This window comes from Bombus impatiens, unplaced genomic scaffold (assembly GCF_000188095.3).
Source record: "Bombus impatiens unplaced genomic scaffold, BIMP_2.2 scf_1553, whole genome shotgun sequence".
Lineage (NCBI taxonomy): Eukaryota > Metazoa > Arthropoda > Insecta > Hymenoptera > Apidae > Bombus > Bombus impatiens.
This window is the reverse complement of record NT_177972.1, coordinates 36,739-60,213: the sequence shown is the minus strand read 5'-3', so window position 1 is coordinate 60,213 and position 23,475 is coordinate 36,739. Positions and strand designations below refer to the sequence as shown.

The 23,475-nt window shown below is 33.8% G+C and overlaps 1 protein-coding gene across 1 annotated transcript in view; it reads left to right on the top strand.

Annotated features, from left to right (window-relative positions):
• LOC100748025 (lachesin) overlaps positions 1-23,475 on the top strand; it is a 93,426-nt gene that overhangs the window by 63,506 nt on the left and 6,445 nt on the right. The window contains exons 2-5 of the mRNA XM_003494127.4: positions 2,476-2,588; positions 4,935-5,223; positions 14,195-14,356; positions 21,113-21,262. Coding sequence (XP_003494175.1) covers positions 2,476-2,588; positions 4,935-5,223; positions 14,195-14,356; positions 21,113-21,262 — 714 coding nt within the window. The remainder of the gene's footprint in view (positions 1-2,475; positions 2,589-4,934; positions 5,224-14,194; positions 14,357-21,112; positions 21,263-23,475) is intronic.

The following is a 23,475-nucleotide window of genomic DNA, read 5'->3' as shown; positions in this document are numbered from 1 at the left end:
TATCTAAGAAAAACGAAGAACTACTTTTATTCACATTTGAAAGATCCGGAGAATTAAAAGATTTTTTAATATGTAATTTGGATAAAAACAATTGTTGCTTTTAAGAAGTTTCACATTGCTTTTGGCCCAGACCGATAACTGAATTAAAAAGATCAATAACCGAAGATATCATGAATTATTGGAATCATGTTTGCTTTTTACTAATATAACTTAATTTAATTTAAATTTCAATGATTGAATTTCAATGAACGCTCTGTGAAACGTAACCAGGGAAACAATCCATCGCGACCTAAAGATACAATAAAAGGAGAAATATCAAAGTACAGCAATAGATATAATACACGTATAAGCAATCACCCGAACCCACCGGTGACCTAACTGTTGGACAGTACAGAACACATCCGCAGACTAAAAAGACACTAGCCTCTAGAACTACACAATAGATTCAGCCGAAGTAGAACATTCACTCGCATAAAAGCCAACTGTGAGTAATTTCAAATTACTCCGCATGCCACTGTATCATGCCAGCCTAACTTACTTACAATTCTCAACGAGAATTGATTATAATATACCTGATAATTAGAAAAAAAAAGAAATTCACTCAGATCTGATTATGATATTATGACTATGATATTCGAGGTAATATTACGATTCAAACTTAAAAATCTTTCAATAATTTCAACGAATATACGGTATATAAGCATAAATGTTTAATGGCGAAGTTAAAAATGATAACGAACGACATAGATCATTCCAATAAAAATTAACAACAGCGATTTCAATCGCGAAAAATCGTCAAATAAACAATGAATCAATTGATTAAATTTAAAAAGCTTATGGTTGTATCGCTGTTGAAGCGAAAAACAGTCATGGTAATTTGTTATTCTACAATTTAAAAATACGTACCTACACAATCCACCGATTGATCGTATTACATTTTTCACGCATTTAATATCTCTATATATCTCTTTCAATTCTGAGGTAACAAAGAATATTTTACATAGAATTCGAACAATGTGAAAGGGACAATACGCCGCAAAAAGTAAATTATCGTACCAATGTCATATTATCTTTCATAGCTTATCGATGTGCTTTTGTACTTAAGTGCGTATCATTTCCCTTCTACATATTGTAGCTGACATTAGAATGCGTAGAAAGCGTACGTGTAACGATATGACCTTGGAATACCATCGACTCACAAAATTAGGGTTTAGCATGAACTTCATTTTTATCGAAATTGTACACGTCGCCGACGATCAAAGATAATTTTGTGACTGTACATTGCCGTGTTTACTATCGCAACACGTTTCTTCGCCAGATTTCTTTCAGAAACATTTATTGGAATATTAATTTTGCCGGCTTTAACTACGATGCCACGACACCGAGAGCATCGCTTTATGGCAGAACGCAGATTGTCACGGTGATTTTCAGCAGCGGCTTTTTCAATAATATCTCGGTATTCTTCAGCCAGTGCGTTTTAATCACGCTTAACGCCAAGACTAATGTATATTTTATAAACGTTCTGTATCTGTCATACTTGTCGTTGAACTTCAATTAAAATCGTGTCGTAGTATAGCGCCGAGTTTATTCGAAGCGCTGCTCATTTTCCTTGACGAAATTAAAGCAAGGAGTTTACAATGAACAACTTATAACATGACAGACAATATGACAGAATAATTAGAACTTGTGATCTTAACCCCATTATTGCTTACTTCCATTTCTGGCATTGTAGTAGAGGAACATCATCTCAAATACTTATCTGTATAACATTTAGGAAAGCAAGTGGCGGAGATACCTTAGGAAGCTCATAGCGATCAGGTCCTCTAGATACATATTTGTAGTGTGACATGTTAAGTAAACATGTTTACTTACGTCGAGTTCTCTCGCGTTTTATGCTGAGTCCGCCAGTGTCGATGTAAATAAACTCACATTCTAATGCCAGCTATAACACGCAATAGAAAAGAAAAAGATTGATCTATATGCAAATTAATACTAGCTTCGAACAAATGACCTTCATGCAAAATATTATTTGCGCATATTCGTCATCGTATCATTACGCATCACCAATACACATATTCATTCTTTAATATCATATAAACTACATATGAAATATTTTTGTATATCATTGCGAGTGGAGCAAATATACGTTTAAGTGGCTCTTGTTTTTAAAAATTTTTTTCCAAAAAAAAAAAAAGGTCGGATTGCAATCCAGGGTTCCATTGAGATCTTTTATCCTCACGATGAGTAGAATACGAGGCAATACAAAAATTTGGCCCTGAATTCCTCGGTCAATGTCAGTTTTGCAGCTATTTTTTCTACATGTCTTCACTCATCTAGAGGTATGATGGTCGTGACAAATAATTTTCGAACACCATGTATATAAATCCACATTTTCTGTCATAATTTTTATTTGCCGTACTTTGTTTTATAAATAGAATATATAAACTCATAAAAAAATATCTCCCCCTATTTCAGATTCAAGCACTGCTACGGGACCTGTATTTATCGCTCCAGTTGGAAATCAAACTGCTGCAATCGGCCGTGAAGTCGTTTTTTCTTGCTGTGTTCGCAATATTGGAAAATATAAGGTAATTGAATATAAATAAACTCTCACTACTTTACGGTAATGATTCACGGAAGCGGAACAAAAATATTTCACAAATATCTACGATTATAAAATTACGAAAGTTAACTTAATATATTTAGTTCTACTCATATTCAAAATGTTGCGAAATACAGCATTCGCTATATAAAAAATGTATATATATACACACACACATTTCTAATTCAATATACACATAAAATAAAATCAAAACTGAGAATTATATTTAAAAATTCAGAATTCATATTTAAAAAACAGTTTAAAAATTCTCCTACTAAGAATGAAGTAAGCTAAACTAAAATACATCTTACCATTTTCGTTTTACTGTTAATATATTCAATTATTTACAAAGTAATGTTATTCACAATACAACTTTACAAATAATACGTAAAAAGTAACATGAAAGATATTACACGTATAGCAAGTGTTACAATCACCGACGAACACATGTTTTCGTTTTGTATCAAAGAAGATCAAGCAATAATGTGCATTGAACGGTACAACGAATTTTAATAACGTTCGGTGATGAGTAATCTTGTACGAAACTTCGTTCAAAACGAGCAAAGTGTCAAATTAAAAAATGTCAGTCAGAATTTAAAAGCGACAAGTATGCGACAAAATTAAATCACCGAAGCTGACAGATTCTCTCTCTCTCTCTCCCTCTCCCTCTCTTCCTTTTTCTTATTACCTACTCTCCCTTTCAATGTCTCGTATTTAAACAACGTGTAACAACGTGTTAAATAATGTAATGTGTCGTTAAAAATCACGTAACCACATAACAGAGAAACAGGTCTGTGCTTAGATCTGCATAAATCGTTTAATTAAAGAGGAAATAAAAACAATTAATTTCATCTAGCGATAGGTACTGCAGTTCAACGTTTGTGTACACTTCTGCGAAAAATTTTCCCTCGAGTACCTCTCGTTCCTAATCCAACCGAGAGTTATCCTCCTTCCAACGTTAGCTATATTTAGTAATAAGTTTTTCGATCGAAATCTATATATTCGAAGAGGAAGAGGGAACGGTCGAGGGAAATGGAAGCACAGAAAGCGTGAAGAAGGAGATAGTAGAGAAAGGAGCGGTAATATGTGTGTATATGTTGGAAAGAAGAGAGAAAGAGAGAATCGGAACTGGATTGAGGAGTAAGTAGAGACGGAGAAGACACATTTTCCCTGGCGACAGATTCCACCCGTAAAGTATCCACCTAGATGAAATATTCGGTCTATAGAAAGCCACTCAAGGCAGCTTGGCAGGCAGGGATGGATTAAGATAAGCTCGGCCCCCAGTCAGATCCAAATAGTTTCCGGAGATCTTTTATGAGAGAAAATGACAGCCAAACTTATAAACGTTGTTTTACTTTCATATTATTTTCAAATTGAATGCTCTAAAGATGACTGGATTATGGTATAACGAAAATCGACAGAAATTAATGCGATTTCTGTGTGTGGAATATTTTCTCTCGTCGATCAATATGTCGTACTTGCCGAAACGAAGGGAAACTAACGAGAAAAGAATAAACGATCAATTTTCACTTTAAAATTAATCACACGCAACACTTTCATATTTCTATATCACATTCGTTGTCGTCCCATTTTTCTAAAAAAAAGCCGCATTTATGTGCGCGAAGCATTTACATTTCGTTACTTTATCGATCGTTCTCGTCGAATTTCGCTTCTTGCTCGTTTCTCTCACGATTCTCCCCAGTATATTCCTCTGCTTTCGATTAATTTTCGTGTCCATCAATTCCTACGAAATACAAGGCGGCGAACAACAATCTACGATGACAAATTAAGTCGATAATTGAATCAATGATTGGTTAATTTAAAAATGATAAATATGATCGATCCTATATTGTTCTCACGCTTATCGTAAATGGTATGATAAAGGCAAAATGAAATGAAAAGCGTGAAAATACGATTATTAAATTCATGTACAAAAGAAAGTATTCGCAAAGGAAATATTAGGTTGTCCGAAAGGTTTCTTTCGTATTATGAGGAAATAATAGACGCACAACGTTTTTTGATTTATGTTATTTTGTCGAATTACGTACGATTCATTTTGTTCTGTTGAGATAAACACCGCGACATTTCACAGACTTGGTTTCCTGTTTGTTGAATGGTGCATTGTTGTAAAAAACATGTTTGCGAAAAATGACACTTTTCAGACAACCTAATACGTAAAGAATAGCAAAAAGTCTCAATCGATCCAATATGCAGATGTATCGAAAAATCATTAGTATTGAGATTATTCGAGCAACTACATGAAAATTTCTGTTACGGTAAAGAGTTGGTCGTTGGCACGGCAAAGGTAAGGAAATGACAATGGATTTTCCAGGTTGGCTGGCTACGTGCCTCGGACCAGACGATTCTCTCAGTCCACACTAGAACGGTAACGCACAATGCACGTATCTCGGTCTCCTATGAGACCAGCGGATGTTCCGGGTCCGGCGTAGCGTCCGGTAACGCCTTCGGGGTGACAGGAAGTAGCCAAGCCACGGAGGAAGTCGTCAACGGCACGTGGCGGCTGCACATTCGTCAGTTGAAGGAGTCGGATAGAGATTGTTACATGTGTCAGATTAACACCAGCCCCATGATATCAGAACTCGGATGTTTGGATATTTTAGGTAAGAATTGTTTACATTTCATAAAAAGCAATTCTTCTTTATTTTGATTAACATCGTACGGCTTCCCATATTCGAACCTCCATTATTCGAATCCATTGTTCTAATATCGAAACATTTTTCCATCCGAACATTCTTTTATTTGAACAGAACCTCTGCTAATAACAAATGCTTTCTTTGTGTTACAAATACTATTATATGTATCATTGCATGTATCTATACATACTATAAAATAAAATTAATGATAATCGTATAATAAAATAATATAAAATAATATAATAAAAATAACACTAGATGGATTTTGATACGGTTCTCACCTTTTTAAGGAGCATTTATCGAGTAAGGTTTGGGTGTGCGAAACATTAACCTATGACAAAAGGAGGCAGGTGTCAAAAATATGAATCTGAATTATAAAGCTTCATAATATACATATAATAATAATTATAAAATATATAAATCGCTATCACGATATGTACAGCGATTTGCTATTAGCGAGACAATATGATCTCATCTCCGAGCGATGTCTTCTTATCGGCGTGAAGCACCACTGCTTATCGGATCGCATTACAAATATATAAATATATACGTTCAAATTGAGATAAATTTGTATAAACATTGAAACGAAACAATTTAAATATTATTTAATTTTAATATTTAATTTGTTATTTCTTTGAGGACGATTGACGTATATACATACGTATATGTTGTATATGTAATATCAACGTAGCCCATAAATTCGTATACGCGTTCGGCAAAAACAATAATTGATGAAGCCGAAACGCACATACGTACAGTATGTCCGTTTGAGTATCTATACTCGATTATTTCTGTAACTATCAGAAATACGAAAAAACGTTTCAAATGAAAGTTGTACAGTATCGAGGGGTCAGAAGCTTTACAATTTCGCTGTGTAACAATCGTTTCACGAACTACAGAACGTTTGCCAAGCCAGTAGAAATTCGCAAAATTTTCATTGTTAAAAATTTTATTTTTATAGAAGGTCATACATTATATAATGTCTCGGGCAAAGACCTGATATGTGTATCAACTAGTCAGAGCAGAAATAGTGAACAAATATAATTGCTATTAATTAGGATTTTACACCGCATCTACGTTGAAAAACTGAAATCGACGAAGTATTTTTGCTGTTAATCGGCATATTTTCTTGTTCCATCGAAGCGAAACGCGCAAAAAAATTTCGTGAAACGTGGAATTTATGATAAGCTACGCAAAAGTTGAAATATTTAAATAAACGAGGTTAATTATATTAATTTAAAGATTCAGTATTGCGTTTTAGATCGTGATGACGTAAACGGTTTCCACAATTTCTCATGCTATTTAATGCACGCAATAGGATTGGACAGGGTTTAAATCGTACAAATTATACATATATGGTGCCGCAATGAAATATACTGCAATTAGCGGAGACTGTAATGAATGTTACTTCGCAAAATGACGAAGGGTTAATATGGTAATCGAACATTTAATCTTTCTATTCAAATACCGGCGCAATTTAAATTACTGTGGTAGTAAATTGTCATGATCGAGGCACAAAGAAATCCGAATAACTAGCTAATCTTGTTATCGAAACTATTCTGCAGGTAGACTCTCGAATCTGTTTACAATGATAAAACTTTTACCTTGTTAGAAATAATTGCTTGGAAAATTATTTAAATAGTCTTACCAGTTAGCTTTTCCATTTGAAATCGATGTGATAAAGGCGTTACTTTGAAAATGTTCTTATTTAAATACTGAATACGGTGTAATAAATATTTCAGTTTTGTAAGAGTAAGTAAGGAAATAGTATAATAAAATAAATACAAATTTAGAACCATTTAAAAAGGATCACATTGTATCTCTTTAATTTATGAATCATTATACTGTTGCTTTAAATAATTTCGTCATAAAGCTTCTAATATAAGCAGTACAAATTCGTTGTATACCACTTTATTTGAAATATCGTGGAAAAGTTAAAAAATACAATATTTAATTGTATCATTTTTGTATATCTTATTTTATTATTGTATAGTTGTATAATTTTTTATGAAACATATTTCTAAAAAAAAAATCTAATTAGGTCGGTAGTATTTACGAAAAGTCTTATTGAAAATTACATAGAATAAATATAAGACGTAGAAATTAAATCCAATGTATTTCTTGTTTATTTGGATAGATGTACAGGGTAGATTACCTGACTCTGCTACCTTAGATTACAAGTGAAACGTTTGCTATATGAAAAAGATTTTTCTCACAAACTTGTATGACACTAAATGTGGCATACAATATACTTCGGTAATTACTGTTTTCTAGACAAATACACCGCAATAATTTTTTACCCAGCGTTCGATACTCTTCCAAACTGCGAAACTGAACGACATATGCTATTTTTGATAAACTCAAACTGGCATTTCAATAAAAAAAGCAACGTAATAAAAATTTAATCAAATATTACGTTATACTCTTTGGCCTGATACCATACGGTTTTTAGTCAAAATATGTTTTTCATCTAACAAATAGCGTACAAGTAATTCACAGTGGCAGAGATAAGGGTAGAAAGTTAAGTGACTCGTCTATACGTGAGAGTTTAAGCATGTAATATGGTTCCATATTTCCGTCATCGAAAATTGAGATAACCGTGCCATTTTCCTAAAGTCAGATAAAAATCTTCAAGATGTTACGTAACTATTTCTTTAACCCGTGTTACGAAAAATATATTAAATCTGTAGCGATCCAGCGATGGAGAAAGCTAACTGGACTTCTACCTAGAACAATCTATCAAACAATTAGGGTTTCAAATCACTAGATTTAATTATGCAATCGAAGGAATTCGTTTTCTCATTCCATATACTTCTGTACAGGCATGCAGAATATCTTATTTAAATCAATTCCTTCGTGAATATTTTCGAAGCTTTTAATAGTACTATCAGATGTTGCAGATAGAAGTCGAAAATTTCCAAGGAAGATGTTAAAATATCACTTGAGATTTAATGTTCTTTTTACATCAATTATTAATGCAATAAAAATATATGATTTCGATGAAGAAGACAGAGAGTTGCCCTTCGTATAGCGCACTTTATGCATCCATCTACGAAATAGCTAACTCACGCCAAATTATGTTTCCCGTAATAACACGTTTATTCGAAACATCTGCCAATATCGTCAATAGTTTTTGACGCTTAATTAGTTGATAGTTATTGATTTAAATAGAATACTATAACGACTAACCATCCGATGTCAAGAAAGTACAAGCTTCTTCTCGCCCTTAAAAAGAAATATTTCTTTTACGACTTTTTTCGCACTCTGTGTTGCTTCACTAGACACAATTTCCACGTCCGGAAAAAAAGCAAAACCAATGTCATTGGGCCATTGCCAATAAATCGATCCACCTATTTGTCTGTCTTCGTACAACTCTGGTTTCCCTGTCTTACGATACAAATTGCATGTATTTCATTTACAATAAGTGTTTCTTCAAATGTTGGCCAAATTTTCTTCCATAGCAATGTATATATTTTTATTAATTAGCAATATAAATATTTTGCCAATGTTACAACAGAGCAATAATATATTTTCACGTATTGTCGTTATACGTAAATCTGCAAAAGTCATTGCATCGTATTATGAATATGATAAAACATGTCAGTCATGACTTAATCAGACATTAATTTGTGACTTACAAATTATATTGTCCGATAAATTAAAATCTTTCTGAATCCTGTAGTACTCACTATGTGATACTATTTGGTTGCAAATACGAATCCCGAAGCAGAACTGATCTATCACTGCAAAAAACGCAAATTTTGGCAAAAAATGATAAGTTACGTGAAAATAGAATCAAAATATTATTATTAACAACAGCTGCTTAGAACTAAAACTATTAAACCTTTTTCTAGGTATTGAGACGAAAGGTTGCCTTAGGTAAATCATTAGGAAATCATCAAAAAGTTAAGTTTTATTATCTCGTTTAAAATCCTAGACTATGAATAACACACATACTCGATATTATAATAATTTCAACAATTATACATACGTGCAATTAAATTAGATTCTTGTTCCATTTTTACCCGCCGTGTCTTTTGATGACTGTTTCGTCAAATTTTTATTTATATCCTTTTATCATTATCCGACCCTACGAATACTGCAAATGATTCTATAAATAAAATTCAGATTTTGGGTAGAATGGGAAGGCCGCAATGCACTATTTTTATGTAACTGTTGGAAAAAGTGTCTGCCAACTTTTATCGTATATTTCAAATAGTTATCTTCTGTCGATGCAAAATTTTGCTTTGCCTGATAATCTAGATCGATTACCACGTTTTATATGGAACTAGCAAGCGACCTGATATTTATACACGGAGATGTACATCGATTCATCAAATGTATCACCAGCATGAACTCGTTTAAGAAATTAAAAAAAAAAAAAAGGAAGATCAAATCAGTAGAGCATTGAGCTTGCCATTTTTACGGCTTGATATTTAAAGATTAGTCCATCCCATAATTTAAAGTGTTATTTATAGGCGATAAATGTTTATTGATGCACAAGATTTCAGTATCACATATTGTGAAAAAATCTAATGCGGATAATTCACAGTTACCAGCAAAATTAGCTATTTCGTTACAATGAAAAGTCATACAAGTAGATTCTACTCGACACAGCACCAGATAACGTAAACTCTACCGACTTTACTAAATTTCAGAAACGCTATTGCACACAACCTACGGGCATGCTCCCATCTACAATCGAGTTACAACTAGAAATTCCATAATAAATTACAAATACGTTACTGGTAGCGGAAGAGCGTACTCTATTAATATGTAAATCATTAATATATAAATGTAACGGATGCAGAAAATTGTAAAATGTCCACATTGAAATATTGGCGACATAACTTAGCCAGCAAAAACCAAAATTAATATTCCGCAATCAAATTTTCTGTGGTATCCCAATCTGATAAATTTGCTAAAATATATATATGTATATATATATATATAATACCTGGATACGTAAATTAATTAATATGTTATTCGAAATCCAACCATTCCAAAAGAACTTAATAATGATCTTTCAAATGTATTAACACGTAATCACATATTAATAATGCTCTTGCACAAATCCATTATCCTACTTATAATGTGCACATCGCACAGAAATACAATAGTATAATTTGATTGTAAATCACTTGCTAACACAGAGACAGAAAATGGATTTATAGAATCGCTATACAACTAATACATATATGTGTATGTAAGTACGTATGTTTCGTAACCGAGAATGGCAATAGGGATACTTCGTTAGGACTTGAATGGTTTCTTTTCTCGCTTATCTCGACACACTGCCACAATTGCAGATTTAACTTAACAAATGTCGGCCTGATATTTTATATTATCAAGAAACGAATCTTAAACTCGAACAAATAATGAAAATAACACTCATACGTTAGAAATCAAAACTCGTTAGTCGCAAATGAAAAATTTCCAAAATCGCTTTCAACCTGGAAATAGTATCATTAAAATTGTATGTATTTCAGAACATATATTGTTGCAACATATATATATATATTTTTTTTAACTGTTACAATCAGAACGAAATAAAAATAAAACTTCCAATTAATTACATTACATTAAATCAGTTGCTACAGCTGCAGGATCCACAAAAAAAAACCGACGCAAGAGGAAAGATACTGAGAAAGTAATATTGAATAATAACCTTCTAAATGATCTCAGGCAAACTCATTTCAAGATTGCAAATAGTACCATTAATTACGTTTCCATAAAAGTGGGAACTAAAAAATAAAAAGGAAACTGTAATAATGGCTTCCTTCCCCACAGAAGCAGCCACACAAGTCCTATAATTGAACAACTCTCGAAACTAAAACCGACGACCTTCTATTAATCAACGAATTACATAGAATAAAAGGAGCAATTAATATACAGTGCTAGCCATTAAATATTAGTTACTCTTACTCGTTACATTTATTGAAAAACTCGAATAAATTATACTTCATTTATCATTTTACATTATAAAACACATGTCGTGCGAATAAAATGATACGTTAATCAAAAATATATTCTAGAACTTGCTATGATCGGTGGTGTGTTTAGTATAGTTAATGTGAGAATGCAAAAAATACAGATTTCGAACTTGGTGGAATTGCAAAAGAATCTCGTGACGAATCTATTTCTTAATGATACAAAATAATTTCTAACACGTTCCAATTCCGCATGAGAAAATCGTGTATTTTCAGACGTTCGGATTATTTTTATAATTGGCGAACTTTCTAACACGAACACGGATATCTGCCACTTTTGAGGCTGTGTGTTGATGGAAGGTACGCTATTAGGTTCGCGATCCGAAGGGTCGATGAACGAACCTTAATAAGTAATTAGGGACTCATCGTCGCCTGCTCAATAGCAATTACACCGTGTTACAATATTGCTTGGAGAATCAACACCCTTAGCACGTGGATCGTAACTCTCGGATTTGGATGCACACTACAGAGGTGCTGCTAATTGCTGGAAGACCGGTATTCTAAACTACCAATTGATCGAAAATCGAGAAGCATATCCACAGGGATATTTTTGCTGAAAACTGGTCAAATTTCAGAATCAGAGTAAGAAGGAACGTGGACTTAGATTAGTCGAAAATGGAATCTTCTGAGATTCCAAAATTATATGATTCTTAACCAAAGCTTCATACAAAAATGCAATAACTGTATACAACATCCTACAATATACATTAAATAAACTTGATAAATGATCAAGGTTTAAAAGAAAAAAAACATGTTTTTTTAAATAATCCAAATGAAATCTAAAGATCAATCAGTAGTAATTTGCAGGATTTTAAACTGGAATCGTTGCAATATTTTAATAAGCGATTATACGTATACCTTTTGATGCGATAATAAACGATCGTATTTTATTGGAACGTATAAAATATTCTTACTATTCTTCCACATAAATTCCAATTTGCATTGGATGGAATATATTATACGGCAATGTAACGAGCAATGAAACGCACATCTTCCTTTTTTTTCCTTTTCCACCATTATTTCCATTTCCTTTTCTCGCCATTTAACGTCGAGAGGCGTTCATTGAAGGGATAATTATTATGTTCTCAACGTTCCGAACATTAGCAATTTCTTAGTCCGCCTCTATCTCTTACTACTCCTAAATCGAGTCTAGTTACCTATACCGACTAAACATTAAATACCGTCTCATTATAATATCCTCCGCCTAGGGTTGTGCCTACGGAACAGAAGGATCTTTTGAGAACTTTAACCTACAAAAGTCTTTCATCAATTTCGAACTTTGACATAATTTCTTTCTTCCTTAGTTTTACCACTTTTTACTATGGAATATTACACTGCATCTCGTTTACCTTTCAAAAGCTTCTACATAATCTGTGATTAAAGGAATATGTTCACGTCAAAGAAGGAAATTATTAATCGGTTTCATGGAGCTTTCCATTAAAATGTAAAATATCTTATTCTTTGACTTACGAGAATACACTGTTGCTACAAGTTTAGCTATGCAATTTCATTATCGAAAAAAAAGAATAGATTTACATTTGTTAACATATAAATAACAACACGTACTAGGGTAAGTTATACTTATCCATCAATGCATTCACTTCATCGAAACAATTTTCTTAAATAATTTCCAGATAATGATTATAAATAAAGAGAGAAAAGTAACGCGAAGAAATTTTCTTTAGAAAAATTATATGTATGTGTGTAATTTAAAGCTTGAAAATTTGTGACGTTTATAAATTTATATTATCATACATTTATTTATTACATTTGTTTATTATATTTATTAGACATTACTTATTACATATTATACATTTTTATATTATTTATTACATGTATATTATATTTAAAAATTATATACTAAATTAAATAAATTATTATATATGTAGACACATATGAATGTACGTATATAATTACATTTATAATTTAGTTTAAGTATATTCATTTCAAACCCTAGTATTTTGAATTACTTTTTTATCTTTACATTATATATTCACAGAAATATATTCTCAATTGAGACAAGAAAAAATAAAGTCAGTAATATTATCTTCGAATGAATCATAAAATTATGTTCGTTTATTCATATTCGCATTAAGTTACCTTGTATATATAAGTAAATTATACAAAATATCGTCAAACTGATTATAATGATTTATACCATTTAGGTACAAAATGCTGTCAATAACAAGTAAGCCTTCTAAAAAAAATTAAAGTGTGCAAATGAAGTCTTATATTTAACAAACTAATGTTTAGTAAAAGACTAATATCCAATATGCATAGTCACTTTAATCTTATAACAAATGTTAAAAATTGTCTCTTTAGATCCTTCCATGGCAGCTGCAAAATACTATAATATTTCTATTAAATATCTTATTTAATAGAAATGTATATATTTTATTTTTTACTTTATTATTTAACATGATATTTGAGCGTCATTTCAGCTAACGAAATTTTAAAACACTTCGTATAACATACGTGTCTAACATGTTGATAAAAAATATACGAATATTTTAGCGAGCAGCTATATACGCGTACATACGAAATTTACGCATGTGAGGATAATATTTAAATATCAAACGAAGACGCACAAAATATCTTGATATTTTGGAAAGGAAATGTAATTTTTTGCTATACATCGCTTTTATATATTTTTACTAAAAGTCTAGATAAATCTTGAAATGCTTCTTATGTATCCTCAGTCTCAATGGCAAAGGAAATATTTTGCGATATAAAAGTATTTGCATATTGAATTCATCGTACCCTACCATAGGTAGATTAAAACCTGTTACCTGTTATTTCGAGATGAACTTTTACGAAGAATGCGTGAGATAGAACGAAGTGAACCAAAGAAAATTCCCTTTTTGCATGAGACGTATCATCGTCGACTGTGATTGTTCTAATAACAGAAAGAATGATGATTGTATATCTTCTTGACATTTGTTGGACAGTACCGCCGGATATCGTCTATGGAGGTGATACCAGCGCCGACTTGGCAGTTTCGGAAGGTGACAATGCAACTCTAAGCTGTCGTGCAACGGGAAGGCCGACTCCAAGAGTATCCTGGCGAAGGGAAGACGGAGAACCTATTCTCATAAGGGCCTCTTCTGCTGGTACATAATGACACTATAAAACTCGTGGGTATCTTCGCGGACAGACCTCTTTCACTTACCGCTTCGTGAAAAAGAAAAAAAGAAAAAAAAAAAGAAAGGAAAGGCAGAGGGACGACGAAGGTTTAATTTCGTTTGCTACCCATTACTTCCTTTGTTCGCATTTCTGTCGCTTGCCTGTTTTCATCTTTCTCCTTTGCCCGAACTCAGCTTTATTACAATGGTTATGATCGGTAATCGCTGCTTCGCTGCTTTATGTCGCTAAAATCAATAACGGAATGCGGAACGCGTAACATTCGAACTTGTCGTTTTTGCGGTTTTCAGTGGTCGTTTTATCACATTGCGTTATGCTTTCAATCATGTATTTCCAATACCCTTGTATTTTTAATATCGCAACTGTGGCTGGTGACGCATGTAATGTTTCCTCTTTTTTCCTCTCGTCATTTTTTGTTTTGCCTGTTTCATATTTTGTTACGTTTCATTTCATACGACGTAACACTCGTTCGCTATAAGAACGTTTTCAATATCGAAGAGTAGCGCATCTAAAGTTACATTTGTATTTTAAACGTATTTGACGACATGCGCCAAACGACACTACACGCTACACGCGTCTCCAATCCCTGCATATTATTTTGGATAAACGCATTTTCGTTTCTGCTCCTTTCGTACGTCACGCATATTTACAAGCACTTTTCGACGTTTACGTTTGTAAGATATTACCAAGACACTGTCGTTTCTTTTGCTTTATTGTTATTTCCGCAGTATCGATTACGTATTACGAACAGAAGCTTCAAATCTGACAATAAAACAGATGAAACTTTGTCTTGTCTGGTTCGCAGCTCTTCCAACTTGTTTTTCTCCTTTCTAAGGTATCGCTTTTTCAATCGGATTTCTTTAATCGAATTTTGTCGACTGCATTTGAACTGTTGCGCTTTATTCTCATGAAACTTCTATCAGATTTGTGTACTTTAAATGTTCATCGATGGAAACCTATAAACGTCACTTGTCAATCATTCGAATAGTTAGAACGTTAAACGTTAAACGAGTAAGAAGAGAAATGACAAAAGTCAAACTATCGAATTGATATTCATAGCTGAAACAGGCTTTGAAACACGCGCGATATAAAATGATACGAAGGTGGGTAATCTCGTTGAGAGATGAAGTTTTTAACATCGTGAAACTTCAGTGTTTCAAACCGAAGCTTTTATTCTACTATGAAATCTAGACTCGTTTCGAAATTGTACATGATTTTGAGGATTAACGTTCGTATATCTACTGTTCGTGCAATACCCTGCTGCTTACTGCACGATAGTACGCGTATAGCAGTTTCAAACATACATAACTGCTAGGCTGTTCGATGTCGTAAGTATACACCAAAGGATATTCGCTATTCAGCACCATGTGACTTTACATTAGTTTCATGTTAATAGGGTAATTAGACGAAACTAATATCCTAGTTACGTTGAAGACCTGCTCGCACGAAAAGGAGGACTTACTAGAATAATATGATTTTATATGCGTACCTAGTTACACCTAAGACTATGACTATATGTATATATACATATTAATGTACACACAAATAGCTTACTATCATAAGGAAATTCCAAGTGTCTCATAGTACTTAACTAAACGAATTATACGCTTGTGAATTAGTAATCGTTTAATACATAATCGATTAATTAATATACGTTACTTTACGTAAATCACATATGTGCCATCGAAAGAAAGGATTGCATTTAGTATACACATGGTAGAATCAGTCCAAAGGAAAGACAATTTAAACGACAATTTTTAAGTTTGCATTAATACCACAAGTGATATATCTATACTTGTACGTTCCATTGATCTGGGAGGCAGAATATTCCACTAGCTCTGGTCGCTTCAAATATCTCGGTTATTTTAAATACCGATCAAGGAATTAGAAAACTTTTATATTTGCAGGAAATATTCTTTTTTCTAATGAAATATCCAATTGTCAATTGATTGATCAAAGGATAAAAATGAAACAAGTACGTTTATTCTAAATCTCATTGCTTCTGAGATATTCAACTTGATCCATCTTATTGGAACACGTATTCAACGATACAGCGGTATGAAAAAAGTTTCATCTAGAGGAACATTTTGCTTTAAACTTCAAAAAACAATATTGGAGTAATTTTAAATACTAGAAATATTGGTATCGCACCCACACAATACTCTAACGACACGGACCCGCTTGAATACTGTTGGAGAAATCCCCGTACAAAAGGCACGTAATCAGAATTTTTAAACGCAACCACCGTCATTCGATAATTTTCGTTCGAGTAAACTCGTGTATTGTGAAATTTTCATACGGGATTTCAGAATATAGAAATTTTAAATTCCCTTTAGCTCCCTATAGTTAAAAATTTGTTTATTGCAATTAGAAAATAATATTTTTAATCAATTATTAGTTATTTTAACAAACATATTTCTCGTAGATATAAAATAATAATATACTCTTGTTAATCTAACAGTTCTTTGTTTCGTATAACACGGATCGCATAACGCGGCATTTTTTGCAACCTAACTACCGTGTTGTACGAGGGATACCTGTACGAGGATATAATGCAATCCAAGAAACAACAGCTGCAACAAAGGAACAATATTTTTTCATCACCTAGCTATTTATCGACGAAATTGTTAAATTAATGAGGTTAAGAATTTGCGGCCGTGTGTCTTACAGAAATAACGTGTGATTTATCCGATGATATAATACTAAATAATATATTAATAATATATTAATAATAATATAATATTTAATAATATAATAAAAGAAACACCATTTATATGGTGGATATTGGACCGGAAAAAGTGACATAACAGCGAAACACGAAGTCAGTTAAAAATCTGAAGTCTGGAAGGTTTTCATTTTATTCTTCCCTTATGGCTTTAAATAATTCTGGCTTGTTTGAATGTTTGATTCTGTCTATGCGGAGTTTCAGCTTCCGCCATAAATGCTCAATCGAATTCAGATGCGAAGATTGAACCGGCCAGTTATTAACTTTTTAAGCCGTTACAATTTCTAACAGATAACCCGCGTTGAACCATTTAAATATTTTATTTCGGATCGTTATTATATTAAAACGCCCAGTTCTCTGACATTTTCCTCTCTGCGTAATAAATCTTTGCAATAGATTTGTGTCTGAAATAACTGACTCATAATCTCGAACCATTCATAACATTCTTCGTTTCTACAATTCACTTCGTGAGCAAGAAGAAGCCCGTCTGGTCGTAACATTCCTTTAAGCATGTTTTTTACTCTTGGAATTTGATATTTTATATCATTTCTTGTACCAAGTGCGCAATTGTCTTCGTTTTCATCACTTCTGAATAATTTAGCTTCTCAGCCGAGTAATTCTCTCAGACCTGGGTCGTATAATGCAAATATTCTCGTTTTTGGAGACCTCTTCTGCTGATGAAGTCAGTCCAACTATAAAAATCAAAGGGACTGATAGAGAAGATAGAGACGATAGAGATAACGTTACACGCAAAAATCTATTAGGATACGTAGAAAAGAAGCATAAGGAAATAATTGAACATTTCAACGTCATGACGATCCAAAGTATAATTCGCAAATAATTATCTTCTAAGAATGTAATTAATAAGCATCGATAGATTTTTGATCTTTTAACATTTACAACCTTCCCATCCTGTGCTCATAAAATTGTCAATATCAAATTTTCCTTCGGGAAATAAATAATTGCTTACAAATAAAGTAGAATTCAACGTGGAATATCTTATGCAAAATTGAGCATTCCATTCAAGGAGGCAAAATTAACCTTCGAATCGCTAAAATTAACGTAGACCTTCGCCTGCAAAAAGAATTATTACCATCATGTTTGTCCCTCTTACGATTATACAACTTTATTAAGTATATGCTGTATTTATTTAATGATCGAAATAAGTTTTATTTGTGGTGGAGAAAATTGAGCGAACATGTTTGATAACGCCGATTTATTGCCGGATTTTACAGTAATTTTCAATGGAAAAATATTAATTTCAGAATAATTCTTCTATTTGAAAAGGTAACTATTTTAGAATATTATTCTACGTTCGCTGGCACTTTAGATTAATCTACACCTACCGTTAAATATAAATTAAACATTGAATATATCAACATATTTATTTGGTTACAAAGAGAAATATGATCGTAAGAAAACGAAGCTTACTGCTGTTTGTACAAATATAGACGAGATATATGTTCGTTCCATGAAAATAGATTAATCTTTGGCAAATATATTGCAGAAAGATCAAATAAATTAACACAAGGTAATAGCTACAGCATTAGATAAACTACTAGAAATAAACTTTGCAAAATTGGCTGTAAAGAACGATTAATAAGTAGCATAAACTGTTTTATGTGTTATTCTTTTCGATGGCATCGTATAAGAAGCGAAAAATACGAAATCAAAAGCCGAGAAATTTTCGACCGTAGGCACACAGATTGAGCATAAGAACATGGTAAAGTGGGTATAAAGAGGCAGGTCGTTGAAACAAGTTTCACCTCTTGAACTCGAAGACAGAAACAGCGGATGCGCGTGTAAAGAAACAGAGGATGAGAATCCTCTTCATGGTATCTTGTATGACACACACATCCAGGGTAAGAGTTAGAGTCCGTGTACTTACATACGCTGTAGGGACACGTAAAACGAACCACGGAGCTTACGCTTGTACGGCCTAGAAGAGTATATATACCGTGCGTGTACGTATAACATCGTTTGTACACACATAGAGTAGAAGGCACGTGGTAGTTTCTGCCGCAGGGCCTCGAGTTGGCAAAACTTTGGCCGAGGTAGTTGCACTACCTCCTTCCACTTACCCTTAGGCTGAAACGTTCAAGACTCGCAGTATTTGTCCTTTTTACTTTGCATATTTTTCTTCATCCACAGGCAGTTAACGATTGTCGTTGTGAAGACCGCTATTAACGTTCGTCCCAACGCACGAATGAACGTACTTACGAGTTAATGGGGCAAACAGAAATTTACTACGAAACTGAATCATTCTTTAATGACATTTACCGCGAGAATGATATTAATACTTGGATGGTCCTTTATTAAAGAAAATTCATCCACAACAGATTTGCCGTTATTAATATGCATCGATAAATAATCAACCATGTATATTAAATTGCAAATAGAATTTAACTAATCATATGCAATGAAATAAAAAGAATACACAAGTAAGTATTTTGAACAAATAAGAATTATTAAAGTTGTTAAATGGGACGAAACGTGCAATTTGCATAGCATATTTAGATTGTATCGATGCTTTTTTTCAAAATACACAAAAACATTGCTCGCGTGCAACCTGCGTCGCTTTCCTACCTGACGATGACGCTTTTCTTACGAGCTTTACAAACTCGTTAGCGTTCGCTCACTTAAGAAACTCGTTAGCAACCTAAGTAGTGAATTAAGCATATATCTTCTCGTCTCTTCTTTCGCTTGCGTTGTGCGTCAGGCTTCCGGCTATCTCGCGCTCTCTCCCTCTCTTTCTCTTCCTTTCCTCCTCACTCTCACTCTCTCTTGTTTCCTTTCCCTTACGCGCGGCGTACTTCCGTTCACCCACTCCACTTTGACGGTAGTTTCTTCGTTCAATTGCATTAGTCTGTGGTTTCGACCTAGTTAAAAGTTTTACCTGGATTCGTTTAAATCCGAAAAGTTGCAACTTCTTGTCTTGAGAAATAATGTTCTTTCCATTTCGCGGCTTTCCGTCGGCAATCTTTCATTCTTGACTGTCCTTTCGGCTTGCAGCACCAGAGCTTCTCATCGCGTTTTCGTTGCGTTATCTTTCGGTATTTCTCACTCGTCTCATCTTTGCCACGTAACGCCATCAGAAATAAAATGGTCAGCTTTGACAATCATAGTCGTCGAAATTCGACGTTCTTTACGTTCTTAAGTTATCTTTACTGCAATTAACATTATTTCAAAGTTAATCATAGGTATTGCGATTGTATACATATTTAATTTCTTTTATCGCGTAACTGCCTTGTAAACTTGAGCGAATCATCCGGACACGTGGCTGAAGTATAGGTAACAATTACTGGATGATATCGCGTATTTAAGTTTGCTTTCCGCCAAAAACACTCGACAGGCTTTCCAAAATTAGTTTGTACGTATTAGCGGAATTACAAATAATTCAATTTCGTACGCATTCTATTTATCGCGGACGTTAAAATATTTTGAAAGCACGTAAAAGCAGCAGCTCGTTATCGTGCAGAACGAGTTTCTGCTTAAGGGGATGTCAATAGCGAAATTGAAAACGCGACACAAATATTTAACCGTGTTCCGTTGACTGTAATAACAATAACCGTAACCGTAATGTTCTTGTCGCGATGATTCGAGATAAAACGCGTCTCTAAAACTAAAGGGAAAATACGGAAGAGAACGAAGTGCAGTGACGAGTGAATTCTTCGTCCTTTGCTAACGATCTTCGCATGCCCGCTGCTTCCCACAAATATGTATTATCGTGTCTCTGCCTTTCGCGGAATCGAGAGCGTAAAAACGAAGAAAAAAGAAGTCGACGACTGAGGTTCTTGAATGAAAAGCGATCCGCGAGGAAGATAGAAAAACGACGGATACGAGAGAATGCGAGGCGTTGCTTGAAGCGAGTAAGTGGATGTCGTGTGTGTGTGTGTGTGTGTGTGCGCGCGCGCGTGTGTGTGTATGTATGTGTGTGTGCATGGGAGGGGGTCAATTTTCGAGAAAATATGCAGACAGAAAACGTTTTCTCGGTGCGCAGGTGGTAGCACTTTCGAGAAGCACGAGACCTACAACGGTTCGCTGCTGCAATTCCATCGTGTCGAGAGGCGACAAATGGGGGCGTATCTGTGCATCGCTAGCAACGACGTGCCGCCCGCCGTTAGCAAGCGAGTGACACTCGCCGTGAATTGTAAGTCTTGTTTTCCTTCTAATCCTTGATTGTAGCCGGCGGAAAAGCTTCCACCAACGACAAAAGGCGACTGTACCGCTACGAACGTAATGACGCCCTCCGCATCCACGGAATCACTCGAATAATTGCCATAACGACTTGTCGTGCCTTCCTTTTGAAGTTTTTGCCGCGCTTGATAGACCCCTGAACAGCTGTAAAATCGTGCATCGCTATGAAGCAAAGGCGAACGAAACGAGATGCGCTAATGATTCACGGTTTATCTACGGGCTTCTATCTTTGATACGATAGTCGATAACGTTCCAAGTGATTCTATGATGTCGTTGCTTACAAAAAAGTAAGTCAATTCTGTTCTCTGTTGCACGGAGTAACAGCGAAAGAGATTCGAGATTGCTTATCAGTGAGCACAATCGGAGCGAGCTAAACCGAAGGATAAAGAAAGACGTAGCAGGTCGTCTGCGGATTTATCACCTTGCGCAATAACGTTCCACTCGCTTGTAGAGTTCGCAATTTAATTTCATTATGTCGTGAAATCGTACAACGGCTAAACATTTTAATACTCGTTTCGCATTGTTTTTAAAGCGGAAAGTAATTTTAACCCGATTCCTTGAAAAAGTTTTCTCGTAATACTTAAGCAGATTTGCATTCTCGTAAATCGTAAAGCGCAGATCATAACGTTGATGCAATATGAGTTTCGCTGATGCTCGTCTTTACAAAGATAATTGAAAGAGATAATTACAATGGAAAAATTTACGTTCTCGCAATCTTTTGTCATAGTATTGGTAGCTTTTCTGCCTTCGTTTCAATGTGGAATGTGTAATGTATTAGATTTTCGCAAAAGTTCCTTTCCTTTTATTAACGAACAACGAATGCACAATATTTTACATTGTGTCATCGATTTGTGTAAGATCTATTCTGGTCTATTACCTTCTTTCACCTCTCCACAAGTCACATAGCGCCATTTTTCTGAAACTTTTGGCGCTTGCTGGCAAAATGTTATTCCAAGTGCGTTTTCGCGTCACTTACCGAGCTGGATTTTTCACCGCGAACAAATTTTTGTAAACAAAGGAATAAATAACAGTCACAGTAACAGGTTGAGTCACGCTAAAAGATCTCAATGAAATATTCGCAATTTGTTTCTAACGACAAGAATAGATGAACAGACGAGGCGTCATTTTCTATCGTTTTTAGCCGTTAGAAACAAATTTTTAACGTTCGATCTGGATGCTCTACCTCGTCCTCCGTGCTCTCCGGATATTGCTCCGCGTGATTATCTTTTATTTCTGTCGTTAAAAAATTGTATTCACAGTGAGAGGATCGATAGATGATATAAAAATTGAAAAAAAGAAATGATATAAAAGACAACATTTTGCTAGCAAACGCCAGAAATTCTGGAAAAATGGCATTATGAGGTTTCCGGAGAGACGTAGGAAAATAATAGACCAAAATGGATTGTACAAAATTCAATAACACGACGTAAAATAAAATATTACGCGTCCATTATTTATTTATAAAGCGGAAGATATGTTTGGAACAACCTAATGTATTCGGAATTTCATAATTTTAACGTCGTATGTTATATGTCCATTTGCATGCGTCATTGAATTCTTTATTGATCTTAAATTCGAGATCTGATGCAAATGTGGCTTCCCTCGAATACAAAATGATTTGAACCAATATCCCGCAATTAGGTTAAATTGACATCAGTATCAGTGCTGAGTGTCTAAATTATTTGATAAGAAAAGATACCAGCCGAGAATTAATTCTCCTCAATTTTCATAACGTAACGTAGATTGCATAATTTCACATGTTTCACCCAAGTTAATAACAAAGTACTGTATTTTAACTTTGCTACTTTTTTAATACTAGTGTCAAACGTAATAATACAGTATCAAATATTATTTCTGGAGTGGATATTATAGCGGGAAAGCTCGTATGAAATTATCATAAGCAAGATGTAATTACATACTCTTGTAAATCTATACATATAGATATATTTCTAAAGTCGTAAATTTCCCTTAATGATCCTTAATGTATCCATAATGATCCAAAACAACTAATAACAAGTTGTATCATATAATTTACTTGCTCGTAGCGAATACACGGTATTATTTTCTTTAAAATATCGTTATCTCTGCATGGGAAGAATACGTTAAAACACTTTCACTAGAAAATGATAAAGAAGTAGAAAAATAAATGTTAATATGTTTATCAAT